Source organism: Gallus gallus, chromosome 25, assembly GCF_016699485.2.
Source record: "Gallus gallus isolate bGalGal1 chromosome 25, bGalGal1.mat.broiler.GRCg7b, whole genome shotgun sequence".
In the NCBI taxonomy this organism is placed as follows: domain Eukaryota; kingdom Metazoa; phylum Chordata; class Aves; order Galliformes; family Phasianidae; genus Gallus; species Gallus gallus.
In genome coordinates, this window is record NC_052556.1 from 1,296,611 (window position 1) to 1,311,142 (window position 14,532).

Here is a 14,532-nt window from a genome sequence, read left to right on the forward strand (position 1 = left end):
CGCATCCTCGCCCAATGACACTGTCATCCCCCTGTCTTCATTTGTCTCTTGCTCATTAACTTCTGCTCTGGTGCTTTACTCCGGAGTGAAGAGATGATCCTTCCTAAGCTCACCCCACCTGCGGACGCATTTCAGAGGAATTAAGCAGAAAAGGTTATTTTTAGTGCTGCGGGATTTAGCTGAAGGTGATGCCCAAGCAACACCCAGGACTCTTTAGTGAACGTGTTTGGTGAGCGATGCAAGTGACTGACACGGGAGGAGGCAGCCTGGGAGCGCCCGTATGGGGATGAAAAGGACAGAGAACAAAGGGAAAAACATAAGGATACGCCATGCCCAGATCCAAGTGACCCCTTCCCCGAAGTCCCACTTTTGGATGCTGGCAGGGAAGCACCCGGTGAAGAAATCCTTTCCAACAGTGCCACCAAGTGGCACGCGGAGGGGGACAGAGGGGTGGCACGAGCTGCAGTCACCCCTGTACAGCATGGGGAAACTGAGGCACAGTGTGAGGAGGGGATATCTGCACCTCGAGGTGGTGACAGCCCCTCTGCGTCCTTTGTCCTGATGGACTTGGCTACTAAGAGAAATTGAAAAATAATAACGTTGGAAACCCACACAGCTTGTAATGTACACTGGGTTTTGGGTACAGAAAATAACACAGTTTGGTGCAAGAAAAGGCATTTTCAGGAAAAATGCCTGGCATGGGGAGGGGTTGATGGGAACCAGTGGTAAATCCCCATGGTTGTGCTGGGATAAGTGGGGGAGCCAAGGAGCCCCACACACAGCTGGGGTTGCTGCAGGGCAGAAGGCTTTAGTGACCCAAACTGAACAGAGGAAACTTGAAGCACGGATTCTGCTTTAATTCCTCTCCATTAATCTATCAATGCATCTGTTGTACTCCATGAAGACTCATCTTCGGGTGGGGCCCATTTGCTTCTCATTCAGCTGCAGTGGTGTGGGGGGCAGTTCCTGGGGGCATCAGAGAGGCAGAGTCCCCACTGGTCTTATTTCAGGGCACCAGGACCCCGTGCAGGGCGCTTTCCTGCAGATAACCAATAACAGGTTCATGCTGCTCAGGGCTTCACACATGCTTTACAAAGCACAAAGGTTGGGAGGTCAGGTGGTAGGTGAAGTTAAAGAAACAAAAATGCTGCTTTCAGCAGAGCTTAAAATGAATGGCCACGGAGCAGAAGGCAGGTGCTGCAGAGCCCTGTGCTGATGAAACCACCTGAAATGCATCCGAGTAATGAAACCACCTGAAAATATTAAGAGGCCCTTAGGGCTGCTCCTCTTGTTAGGAGCTCCCTAGGACCCTGTGACCCTCAAGGTACTGTAATGCTGTTGGGTGTGATTGGGGGGGAGGGAGCACTGCAGTTCTGGTTGTAGGGCAGGATCTTGCTTTAACACGACTCCTTACCCTGTGATGCCACCCGTGCTCATGAGAAGAGCAAATACTATGGCAGTTTGCCTTGGAGGTAGCCACAGGGCAGCCAATCCAAGCAAGCACTGAGCAGGGTCTGCCCAGGCACAGCATGAGGTGTGGCAGAGCAGCGGGTCTGCAGTCTGCTCACAGTAACCATCCCAAATCATTGAGGTCTATTTATCTTCTGAGCTCACTGGTAGGAAATGTGCCGGGCACTGGGCAAACCCGCTTCTCTGGTAGGTGCTATGTGCTTAGGCTTAGGCTGCTGGGATCCTCCGTGCTCCATTGCTTCTTTTAAAGAGTTGGGCCTCCTAATTTGTTTCCACGTCCACCCAGTCTGCCTGTCTTTGTCTCTTGGGCACAAAGGAGCTTCTGTGCATGCCAGAGTGTGTGCTCATTCCCAGCTGGGATGGGGGGGTGATCCGGTGTGCTGGTTTGGAGCGTGATTCATGTCGGACGTGCAGCAAAACAAAAGAAAGGTGTGGAAAATGCAAGTGTGGAGCGTTGCACAAGAGGCTTGAAAGAATTTAGCGGCTTTGATTGACGTGGGTCTGCAACGTAGGCCATGCTTAAACTTTTCCCACTGTATTTTAATGTGTAGGACATCAACTTGGGGTGAACCGAACTCACCCAATGTTCTGTTTGTTGAAAACAAAGCCTTAGGAAACTTTTTAGAAAGCCTTCGAGCCCAAGGAGTGTTGGGATGGAGAGGATGCAGGGACAGTGCTGTGCCTGGGGCAGTAGGGTCTGCTGCGGGGCTGGTGTTGGGATGTGGGGCTGGGGGTGTATGGGGGGGTGGTCTGTCCCAGCAGTTGAGTTTCTCAACAGAACTGCAGCAGGAAATTCCTGTTTATATCTGCATGACTCAGTTTAATTGTTCCTGCTCAGCAGGGAAGGGCAGAGGGGTGGGTTAGTGCTGAGGAGAGGGGGGTGTAAAGTGTTGCACCGAGTGTTCAAGGTGATGAAATGCAGGTTTTGGGGAGATGGGGGAGCTCTGGGGGGTTTAATAGCCTGAGTGTGCTTTGGGAGTTGAAGCCAACACTGCTGCAGTGCCTTCATCCTATGCAGCACTGGGAGGTGGTGGCCATCGCAGCGAATGCCTTCTCAGCCTTTTTCCCTCTTTGTCTCCAAAGGGCACCTGGTGCTGAGTCCCATTCTGCCTCACTGCACACACAGAACACCATTCCCAAACTCTCTCAGAGCCCATTATGCAAAGCACTTTATCGCTACATCGATGTCATTATCAGGAATTAAGCTAATTGGAGTAAAAATGCTTTATTTTCCTGCGCTGCCTGGGCATTTCAGCAAGTTATTTCTGTTGCTGCCTTCTTCAATGCTAATTCATCATGACATTAAGGAGCGTAATACATCAGCTTTTCTCTAATACATGTTCCTACTTTTTTTTTTAAACACATTAATGAGCATATTTAACATATTTCTTCAGAGATAATTGGATTCTGAGGCTCCCTGTGGTAATGCACCCAAACCCAGTGAGCAGCGCCTCTAATATCGGAAAGGCTTTCCTGCATTTGAATAATCCCACAATGAAAATTAGGAATTAATCTCCCGGCTGAAACAAGGCTTTCCAGGATACTTTGTTTTGAGGCACTTTTAATACATGTGTTAACCGTCATTCTGGAGAATCTTAATTAAACCCTTCCTTTGCTTTTCTAGCCCGGGACCCACAGAGGGGCACAGGTAGTTTGGATTATCTCATCCCCTTAATCCTCCTCACGAAGGCAGGATTTGTCTGTGCTCCGTTTGCTCACAGCTTATCAAGACGGCTGTTTGAATGCAAAGCACAGGAGGCGGTTTTGAGTACATTGTTTCCTGAAGGGGCAAAGGAGCTTCTGAGTTTCCTTTCTTCTCCCAGACCCAGATCTGCTTAATCACACAGTAGCACGTAGCTCCCAGCGCGCTGTCGCTATGGTGCGATACTCAGAGCGTGTAGGAATGTCTGTATCTCCATTTTAAGCAAATATTTAGTGATTAGGGACAACAAATAAAGCTAAGAGGGCAGGAGGAAGGTGAGGTGAGATTATCCCGTGTTTTCCGAAGCACTCCCTCTGACACTGCCTGTATTCTCCCTGCAACGTCTGCACCAGCAGGAATCAGCGCAGGGCGCACCGCCAGAGGGCGCGGGGTGTGCGCGTGCACGGACGGGTGTGCGCGTGCACGGATTCGCGTGCGTGCAGAGTGGTGTGTGCGCGTGCACAGGCGCGTCTGCACGTAACGGCTGGGGGGGCAAACAGGACTTCAGCTCTGCTGCTCCCTCCCTCTCCCCAGTGATGCATCCCACTATGAGGATTTCTTGGGAAGCTCCTGAGCACAAAGGAGCTCTATCGTAGAGTCACAGAAATCATGGAATCCTTAGAGTTGGAAGGGTTTGAGGGCCATGTATTCCATCTCCCCTGCAATGAACAGGGACACCACAGCTAGGTCAGGTTGCCTAGAGCCTTATCCAGCCTTGCCTTGAAAGTCTCAGGGATGGGGCATCAACCGCATCACTTTATAACCTCTTCCAGTACCTCACCTTCTCTTCTCCAGGCCAAAGAGCTCTCTCAGCCTGTCCTTATAGGAGAGGTGTTCCATTCCATGGATCATTTTTTGTGGCCCTTCTCTGGACTCTGCCCTCCTTCAGCTCCATGTCTCTCCTGCACTGAGGACTCCACATCTGGAAGTAGTACCTCAGGCTGTTGTTTGTAGCAGCATGCAGAAGCCGGGCAGGCTGTGAGCTTTTTGCTTTTCTCCCCCTGCTGTGTGTTAGGAGCTCGGATGCCCCCCTCCCCCTCCCCCCCACTCTCCCTCCCACCCAGGGCTGTTCGCTGCTGTCTCCCTGCCCAGCAGCCGGGATGGAGCTGCACACTCCCTTTGGGCTCACTCTGCTCGGGGCTGAGGGTTTGGTGCAGGTTTGAGTCACCTCCTGTGACTGTGATGGTGGTAGTGAATCACCTTGCACTCATTTTGGCTTCTCCTGGTGGTGGTGGTGGGGACAATTTAAGTGCCTTTCCCCGTTAGCTTCCTTGCTGCTCAGTGCTTCAGAAGCAGAGTTGGGTTCTTTTTGTTAGCTGCTTTAGAAGGAAGCTGCAATGTGGGGTGATGGATTCTGAGGCATGAACCTATTTTGCTGACCAGAACAGAATTGAACACAGCAGCACCCAGGGCAGGAACAGAGGAAGTGATGAGGAAGGGCTGGGAGGTGGCGATGGGATGGGATGGGGCAATGGGGACGTGTTGGGAAATGTGACCTGGTGAAACCCCATGAGGGCTGGGAGCAGAACTGGGGTGGTGGCAGTGCAGGGTGAGGAGCTGCCCCTTGTCCTGGTAGTGCTGCCCATGCTACCTGCAGCAATACAGCCCCGGCTCACTGCTCTCCTATACCTCCAGCTGGGGAAATCACTGCTGTTCCTTTTAACACTGGACTGAGCTTCCTTTAGCCTGGCTTTTCCAAGAAGCACAGTTTTGATGCTCCCAGTTGATATATCCTAACCTGTTATTTGCAACCAGATTTCGCTCAGTGATATGGTTAAAACAAATGCTAAGTTCCTACAAATCTTATGACAAAAGAGTAGAAGCGTGGATAACACTGCTGCAGCAGAAGGGAACAATCTGTTCTCCCTTTGTGGGGCTGTTGGATGTTGGAGAGCAGGAGGAAACCAGGCTCTACCAGTTCTGCCTGTGGGCTGCTGTGCACAGAGCAGTGTGTGTTTGCATGGGGATGGCGCTGGGTTTGGATGTTCCAGGAGCTTCTCTCCCTAAATTTAGAGCTGTGCTGTGCTGGAGATGGAGCTGGCCATAGCCTATGGGCCAAAGCTGCCTGACACTGAATCTGCCACAATGTTGAGCTGGATTCTGAAAACAAGAGGGGAAAAAAAAAATGGGATTTTTACCCAGAGCCAACCTGGAAATGGCTGAAGCCTTTTTGTTAAGTGCTTCATTTTGTGAAGCTCGTGTGCATTGTGAAGAGTGTCCTGGATGCACTGATGTGAGCATTGTGCACAGAGAGGACGTGTCCCAGCCTGTCTCCTACTTATTGCCCCCATGGTTTGAAGTTCATCTGGGGAATTAAGGATATCTGCTCTCCAGAAGGTGGCATTTTGTCTTTCTCTTCCTTTCTGTAGGCAAGGGGCAGATGACGAGCTGATATGTCAGGAATGCCACAATCACACCTCATGCTTCTCCTCCAGCTGTACCAATTACGCTCCACCCTGATGATAATGAGCTGTCACAAGGCAGGAATAATGACAGATGAGAAGAGAGCATGGCAGGGGAACATGAGAACTGCCAAAGGAATGGGGAGCTGGGAGAAGGCGGTGGTGCCCCAGTTTGTTTGAGTGAAGAAATGGTTGGACTGGATGATCTTGGTGGTCTTTTCCAACCTTTATGATTCCATGAAACATCCACTGAATCTAAAAAAGCAAAAAACTTAAGTTTTTTGAGGTTAAATTGTCATACAAAACACGACAAACCATCAATAACTGTGGGATACGGGGTCCTTTGAAGAGCCAGAGGAGCCTTTACCTGAGTCTTGGTGAGCACTCCATGGAGCTTTGGGAAGGGAAATGCAGCTTCCTGGAGGAAACAGCTCAGGCTCTGCTTTGTTGTCTTTATGTGCTCAGCAGCAATCAGGATGATGCCAACAAACCCTCAGCACCATGAATGGGTGTCTGAGCACCAGATGTGCTGGGATGGAGTGCTGCACTGGCATTGTTAGATATGGGGTTGGGAGGAGAAGTACAGCCAGGGTGATGTAAGTGTATAAGGAAGTTATTTAATTGAGACGATGTGGGAGAGCACAGCAGTTTGTGAAGGACAGCTTAGTAATAGGGTGTCAAAAGAGGGTCTTGTAGCAATGAGCTGAGCCTGTCTGACTTTGCAAGAGCGTGTTTGGGATTATAGTAAACAGTAATCCTCTGCCTCAGTTATTTTTACGTTCCTATAGGCTATCTCCATTAATGTTTAATTTATATTGTCTCCAAATCTAATACTGCAGATCTAATCTAACTCGTAGAAGAGTCACATTGCAACATAATGGGCAGTATATATAGTTCCAGGCATGAGAATCTGACGGAGTGGCAGAATGAAATCTGTTGATTTATTTACCGAGAGGGGAAAAGAAAAAAAAGCAAATAGGTGACAGATTTGGATTCAGGAGAATTTATTCCCTCCATCCACTAAGCTTCAACTCTTGCTCCAATATAAGGGCTCGCTTCAACTCTTTGCAAATGCACGCAGTGCGCTTATGTGTAGGGATGCTTTGTTTGATGCACAGGTAGAGGCAGAACAATCCTTGCTAACAGAAGACATTAAAGACCCAGCCATAATCCAATAAAAATGGCCTTCATTGGCAGCTGTGTGGATGCCTGACATTTCCAGGCAGCAGTGCCCATGCTGCAGCATCCATTGGTTTATCTTTTCTCCCCATGGTATTTCTACGACTCCTTTATCCACCCATGGCACGAGGCTGCTGTGGATGAGAGAACTCCACTTCTGGGGAGCATTGTTCTGAGCAGAAAACTTGTAATCAAACAGTGTTTACTTCAGACTTCACCGGACATTGTTCAGCAGAACTTCAATTTCTCAGCACTATTCCTCTCCTGCTGTTCACTGCACATTTTCAGTTCAGCCTTTGCTCTTTCCTCACCCTGGATGCCTTCTGTCATTTTATATCTCCTTAAAAGACCTTCCTGATGCTGTTAAAATCACGCCTCTGAGCTACTTTCCTCAATATTCTCATAACAATTTCAATCTAAGAGCCCATTAGAAAAAAGAGGATAGAAAACCCAAAGGCAGAATCCTAACTGAATTTAAGGCAGATTATGAAAGCAGTTATTTATATGTGGGAAGCAGAAAGGCTGAAGATGATGAAACGGGGCTCGGTGAACGCAATTAATACGTGCATTGCACTTTTGCCATGATTATTGCAGCCCATATGAGGCAATAAAGAATAAGGAGCGTAATTAACTGATGATTGAAAAATATTTTTTATTTAACACAAGGCAGTTTTCTCGCCCGTTGATATGAATGAGAAAGCAGGAACTCACCAGGGGAGCTGCTGCAAAGAGCCCTTTCCTCACTTGGTGCCACGTAGCCAGCTCTGACAGCGGGCCAGGCAGCGCTCCACGATGGCAGCAGTGCGGGTGTTGAGACGGAATGGAGCCCGTGGGCTGGAAGCACTGCTGGGGCCCTGGGTGGCTGCAGAGCTGCAGGGCTCTGTGCACACCGAGGTTTGAACCGTGCAGGGATCTGTGCATGGAAGCGGGCACTGCTCAGGATGAGGTGTGCTGGCAGCCTGGGGGCAGCTGGGATCCTCCATGCAGATGGTGGGGGGAGTCTCCGTGCAGGCTTCAAGCACCTCAATGGTGCAGAGTGATTCTGAGTGCTGTGGGGAAGGTGTTTCCATGCAGGTCCCGGTTGTTGTCTCAAGGATGCAAAGCTCAGCTGGTGCAATCCCATGCTGGCTTGGACAGGTCTCCACACACGGCCCGGCTGCCTCAGGGGTGCACAGCTTCGTGGACAAGGGTGGGTGCTGCACGAGAATGGTTTCCACGTAGATCTCATCTGTCTCAGGAGTGCAGGGTGATGCAGCGTGCTGGTGGGGGAAAGCTTCCATGCACATCCCCACTGTCTCAGGGGCACAGGGGGCTGCTGGAGAGGTGGACTGCAGCGAGGTGCTGGTCTCTGCCTGGCACTGCTGAAGGTCTGCTGCTGGGCACACACAGGAGGTGACACATTGGGATGTGCAGGGGTCGCAGATGTCCCCAGGTGCAGGGACAGTGGGAGGTGGGCAGGCAGGGCCACAGACATCGGGGCAGGAGGGTGCAGCTTGGCACAGGTCCACCCCAGGAGTCTGCTCGGGACAGGGACATGGGTCCTGCGTGGGGCAGGTGTCAGAATGAACAGTGACACTGCACGATGTGCAGAGGTCAGTGGGTACAGATGTCCCCACACAGGCAGGAGGTGGCAGGCAGGGCAGCTCGCACGGCTCCAACATCTTCCTTCCTGGAGGAAATAAGAACAACTCAATGTTCACCAACCCAATGCTTCCAACTGGTTGCTTTCCTGGCTGCTAGGCTCACCAGGAAGATTTGTGCCGATCGTGTTGCAATTCAGGTATGAGGAAAAGCTCAATAGAGGGAAAAATCGGATGCTCGCTATTTCGAAGTCTACAGGCATTCCTTAGCAAAAGAAGATTGGTTATGTTGTATTTCTGCATGGACACCCAAACCCAAGTTCTCTATTTAAAGTCAACGTTCAGCCAAATAATTTCACTCCAACAACCCTTCCTTGTGCAGATAATGATGGATTTAATTAAAACTCCTAGCAGAGCTTTGTGCTCCTTTCTATCCCCCCTCTCTTCCAGGTGTTTTGTCCTTACCCTGTAACACCCTTGCAGAACACCAACCTCAGGCAGCCCTCTCCATCCCCCATTTCTCGTTGCTGAAGGCAGCAACAGGTTCAACAGGATGGAGCCAGGAGTCACTGCCCAGGTTTTCTGTAGAGCTCAGTGCTCTTACCTGGGACCTCAGCTGCTGCTGTGTGCGATGCTGTGCTCTCTTTGCCCTTCCACGACAGCTGTGTGGCTTCTGCCTCTAAATCCAGTGCTGGGATGCCGGGAAGCATTTCACAGAGCATCCATGGGAATTACAGCAAAGTGCAAAGGGAGAAGATGATGACTCTTATCACCAGCAAGATGGAAGAGCTAACAATTCCCCTTCATGCAGCTGATAGCAGTCATCTATCACAGAGGAAGTCTTACACCCCAGATGTATAAAGCCTGAGGATACTCACCCAGCTCAATCAGCGCATGGAGATGGCGAGCAGACCCAACAGCCTCAGCCTGGGATCTGCTGTGTGCACACAGGAGCTTGGCCTCCGGAGACGGGTGCCCCAGGCACACAGACAAGCAGCCCTTCCTAGTATGGCCCTGCTCCGCCTCTGCCCTCTGATGGATTATTTGACTAATTATTTTTAATGGAAACCGGCTATTTCCGTGGCTGCAGCATAACCTCGAGTGAGCCAAGATGGCTTGCAAATTCACGTGGCCTTCCAGCAGGGCTGACGTCAGGGAAGAATTTGGGAAATGAATGGATTCTTTGCTTGCTGGCAAATAGCCGGCCAGTCACGGTTTTTCCTCCAGCCCAACACATCATCACCGGCCATTAAGTGCTGGATGGGATGTGGGATGTGGGGGATTCTTTGTTTTTTAGCCACGGTTGACCTGCTTCTGTCCCTGCCCGTGTCCTGTTTGGATGCTGTGCTACGGGCTGTATGGTCCTGACGTGCTCATGGAAACTCTTGTATCATCACCGGTCTCGTGATATTTTGCATCTATTCCTGGAGCTCCAACTTGAATTACAAAGTACTGTTCCACCACATGGATGTTGCCTTTACCCTCGTGTAGGTGAATCCTTGAAGAGCAGAGGGTTGGCAGGAGCACTGACCACCACCGTCCCCATTCAGCCCATTGGTTTACCAAAGTCAGTTCAATTATGCCATTTCAAACCACTGTGGTGGGCAGAATGCTGACACTCAAGTGGTCACGCATCCTGATTTCATTTTGATTTCAGTAACCAAAAGCCACTACATGGAGCATCACTGTGCTTGGCAGTGTGAGCACACACTTAAAGGGAGGGCAGAGTGCAGACACAAGAGCACTCTTTAGTCTCCTGATGATATATGGCCATGTCTCTGCCTGCAAGTAATACTGGTTCCATGTCTGTGTCACAAGTGAATTAAGGCCAATTCGGAGCCAGCACAGAAGGAATTCTCAGTCTTTGATCTCTTGGAGGCACTTCACTCGTTGACTCTCCATTCTCGTTTATAGCCAGGGGATTTCCAAGGAGAACATATTTCCTTCACTGCAACTGTGGCAGGCAGAACAGCAACACTGCATTGCTGCAGTGCCGCACAGTGTGCTATCCCTTATGAAGGGCATATCTTGGTCTTGGTTTGGCCTCTGCATCATAGATATGAGCACAGCAAACCCCAAATGGGCACTACTGCGGTCAGGGCACCAAAGGCAGGAGGTGGGTCATCACCCTACGGCGTCACTGCAGAGGGATGGGCTGCAGCAGGAGGTGTCCAGCAAGGAACACAAGTGACATTAAAGGCCTTTGAACAGCATGAAGTCTTCCCTGACTGCCTTACAGCTGAAATGCAACACGTCTAAAGTCTGGCTGGAATGCTGCCTTTGGTTGAGGATCACATGAAGTGGTCCATGAGAGACCCCAGTTTTTGGTAGGATATAGTATGGAAGCAAGAGCATGGATGCTTGCACAGGATAGTGCTATCCCACCTGTAGGCCTGGCCTGTATGGGTGTCATGGTGGAAGGTGCGAGAACACATACCTAAGTAATATTTATCCAAATATGAGTTTAATCCCAAAGGGGATTGTTTCCAGGCTGTATCACCAATGGTTTGTTCCCTACCTCCCGTACATAATACGTGGATCAGGAATTCAGCCTTGCAGGCAGCTGTCATAGTGTCGCATGTACCACCTCAGTGGCTAGGTTTCATTAAAAATTATAATGTAAGCAAGTAATTTTAGGATTGGAGGTGGAGCAGGTCTGGATTATTAAAAAATTGTATTTCCATACCCCTGAGGTGTCTCACTTCCGGAGACAGGGACATTGAAATTGTATAAAAGGGTTCATATTGTAGTGTTTCCCAAGCCATCTTGGTTTCGTTAGCTTGTTCCTGGTGGTGAATCGGGTAAGTCTCTCTTGGCTTGCTGGGATGCAGTGTAAAGGTTGGGGAGGTTGGATTTTTGAACAGTAGCTGCAGAAGCAAGTTAGAAGACTTACAAGTGCTTCTGCATAGTGAGATTTGTATGTGGAACTTATCAAGCAGCTGAGCTAAGGGTAAATACCCATTCCACCTTCTTCCAGCTTCTATTTGCTGTGTGTTTTGCAATTGCTGTGTTTTCTCCATTGGGGCACATCTTGGGGCAGCTGAGTGGACCAACCTTCCTCTTTCCCAGTCACAGTGCTGCCCTGTTTTAACCAGGAAATTATTGGGTTTGAGAGGGATCAAAAGGCAAGGCAAGGACTTCAAAGGCACCAAAGTGGGAGGGAAGATAAGAAGTGGAGCCTCACAGGCTGCGGGGTAAGCCATGCCTGGAAGGGAGTCTGGATGAGAGGAGCTGAGGACTTCTGTGGGCAGGTGGAGGTTGTTGTGCCTTCTGCCCATGCAATAGAATCTGGCAAAGTTTGCTTAACACCATTTTTCACTCCTGTTTTGAGAAGCAGTTTGTGATGTACGTGCAGTGAGCAGCTGCAACCGTGCCTGAGATGCTTCCATTTGGAATTAGTGCCCTGCTGTGATTTCAGTGCGCTTTCCCAACATGTTGCTCAGTATTCCATGGGAAAAAGTATAGGGTACCTCACTGCATAAAACAGCCTTGTGAAAGATGAGTGCCTCTGTTTTCCACACAGGGTATTCCTCTCCTTCTTTCAGACTTTCCTCCTCCCTCAGCCATGCTTTGCCAGACTGACTGCCAGCGCGGACTGCCCTGCCTCCCACCTCATGTCGTCCTGGTGAGGAATTTGCCCGTCAGTAGGAGTGTGGATCCCTGCAACTCCGTCTGCAGCGTCTCACGCCTGAACACATGTGCAGACCCCTGCTACTACGCCAGGGTTCCTCAGGGCACCACCACCTACCTGAAGCTTGGTAGTTGTGACTTGAGGCAGATTGCCTTGGATCCCTGCTGCCTTGGGATCACCACACTCACGGATCCCTGCTGTCAGGATGTGACCAGGTGCAGCAGCACCAGGTGTGTGGATCCCTGCTGCTGCAAGGTGACCGAGTGCAGCAGCACCAGGTACGTGGATTCCTGCTGTCAGGATGCTACCCAGTGCACAACCAGGTGTATGGATTCCTGCTGTCAGGATGCTACCCAGTGCACAACCAGGTGTGTGGATCCCTGCTGTCAGGATGCAACCCAGTGTACCACCAGGTGTGTGGATCCCTGCCGCCAGGATGCAACCCAGTGCACTACAAGATGTGTGGATCCCTGCTGTCAGGATGTCACCAAGTGCACCACCAGATGTGTGGATCCCTGCCGCCAGGATACAACCCAGTGCACCACCAGGTGTGTGGATCCCTGCTGTCAGGATGTCACCAGGTGCACCACCAGGTGTGTTGATCCCTGCTGCAAGGAGGTGACCAGGTGCACCACCAGGTGTGTGGATCCCTGCTGTCAGGATGTCACCAGGTGCACCACCAGGTGTGTTGATCCCTGCTGCAAGGAGGTGACCAGGTGCACCACCAGGTGTGTGGATCCCTGCTGCCAAGATGTCACTAAGTGCACCACCAGATGTGTAGATCCCTGTTGCAAGGAAGTGACCAAGTGTACTACTACTAGGTGTGTAGATCCCTGCTGCAAGGAGGTGACCAGGTGCACCACCAGATGTGCAGATCCCTGCTGTGGGGAAGTGACCAAGTGCACCACCAAGTATGTGGATCCCTGCTGTAGACCTGTGACCAGATGTGCTACCACATGTGTGGACCCATGCTGTGGCAGAGTTACCAAGTGCACCAACAAATGTGTGGACCCCTGCTATGGAGCAGTGACCCGATGCAGCACTAAGTGTGTGGAACCATGTTGTGAGGAAGTGAGCAAGTGTACCAGCAGGTGTGTGGATCCCTGTTGTCGTGAGGTGACCAAGTGCACCACCAGGTGTGTGGATCCGTGCTGTGGCAGAGTGACCAAGTGTGCAAGGTACAAGAATCCCTGCTGTGGGGAGGTGAGCAAGTGCACCACTAAGTGTGTGGACCCCTGCTGTGGCAGAGTGACCAAGTATGTGGATCCGTGCTGCAGGGAGGTGACCAGCTGCAAAACCAGGTGTGTGGACCCCTGCTGCAAGGAGGTGACCAGGTGCACCACCACGTGTGTGGATCCCTGCTGTGCTGAGGTGACAAAGTGTGCCACCAAATGCATAGATCCATGCTGCCAGGATGCCACTAAGTGCACCACCACGTGTGTGGATCCCTGCTGTAGAGAGGTGACCAAGTGCACCACCACATGTGTGGATCCCTGCTGCCAGGAGGTGACCAAATGCACCACCACGTGTGTGGATCCGTGCTGCAAGGAGGTGACCAAGTGCACCACCACATGTGTGGATCCCTGCTGCAAGGAGGTGACCAAATGCACCACCACGTGTGTGGATCCCTGCTGCCAGGAGGTGACCAAGTGCACCACCACATGTGTGGATCCCTGCTGTAGAGAGGTGGCCAAATGCACCACCACGTGTGTGGACCCGTGCTGCCAAGATGCAACCCAGTGCACCACCAGGTGTGCAGATCCCTGCTGCCAAGATGCAACCCAGTGCACCACCACCTGTGTGGATCCCTGCTGTCAGGATGTGACCCAGTGCACCTCCACGTGTGTGGATCCCTGTGTCCCCCCTTGCTTTGTGAGGCCAACCCCACTGTGTGCCAGCATCTGTGGCCGGCATTACTCCATCAGCTGTGCCGACATCTGCTGCCGCAAGTGAACGGCTCCTTGAGGGGTGGTCCCACAGTGGGAGCTGCCATGGGATCCCTCTGCTGTGTCTCTGCTCTGTGCAGCCCCAGCAGCTACGGAATGAAAATGGTTTGCAGACCTTCTTGAGCCCTCCGATGTTTTCCTCACCTCTTGGCTCTCCTCGTGCCCTGTCCGTCCGAGGAAGGGCAGATCCTCACATGGCTTTCCTTGCATTCTGCATCATATATAATACATTTATCTAAAGCGTAATGCCTTTCCTTGTAACATGTAACCAATTGATTTTGTGCCCCCAGGATTATTTGCCTGGGTGAGAGATTCTGTTGTTCTTTTCTGCACTGATGTGGTTGGAGGAATTTGTCCTTCCTCGCCATCATCTCCTTTTCTTATACGAAGCAATAAAAACACTTGATCTTGGCACCAGCTGTCTGCAAGCTCTCCTTCTCTTTTGCACTCCCCCACTCTCACACCTTCTCTTCATTTCTACCTAAAAGAGTGATATCTGCAGTGGCAGCTCTTGTTGGAAGGCATGACAAGGTGTAAGGCAGCACCCAGAGACCCAGAACTCATCCAGTCTTCTCCAGATGCTGGCTGGGAAAGGAGATGTTTTATGTCTCAAGGAAACATA

The 14,532-nt window shown here is 50.9% G+C and overlaps 1 protein-coding gene across 4 annotated transcripts; it reads left to right on the forward strand.

Annotated features, from left to right (window-relative positions):
• Positions 1 to 1,149: 1,149 nt before the first annotated feature.
• Positions 1,150 to 14,329, forward strand: LOC101751279 (keratin-associated protein 10-4-like). Of its 4 annotated transcripts, XM_046903870.1 has the most exons (3): positions 11,031 to 11,134; positions 11,857 to 12,500; positions 12,591 to 14,324. In XM_046903870.1, the coding sequence occupies exons 2-3, from the start codon at positions 11,899 to 11,901 to the stop codon at positions 13,915 to 13,917; spliced, it is 1,929 nt and encodes a 642-aa protein (XP_046759826.1). In that variant the 5' UTR covers positions 11,031 to 11,134; positions 11,857 to 11,898; the 3' UTR covers positions 13,918 to 14,324. The 4 variants fall into 4 exon arrangements, with proteins under 4 accessions (XP_046759824.1, XP_046759826.1, XP_046759825.1 ...); XM_046903868.1 differs by lacking the exon at positions 11,031 to 11,134 and adding an exon at positions 1,150 to 1,324 and having other exon boundaries at positions 11,857 to 14,324; XM_046903869.1 differs by having other exon boundaries at positions 11,032 to 11,134; positions 11,879 to 14,324.
• Positions 14,330 to 14,532: the final 203 nt, after the last annotated feature.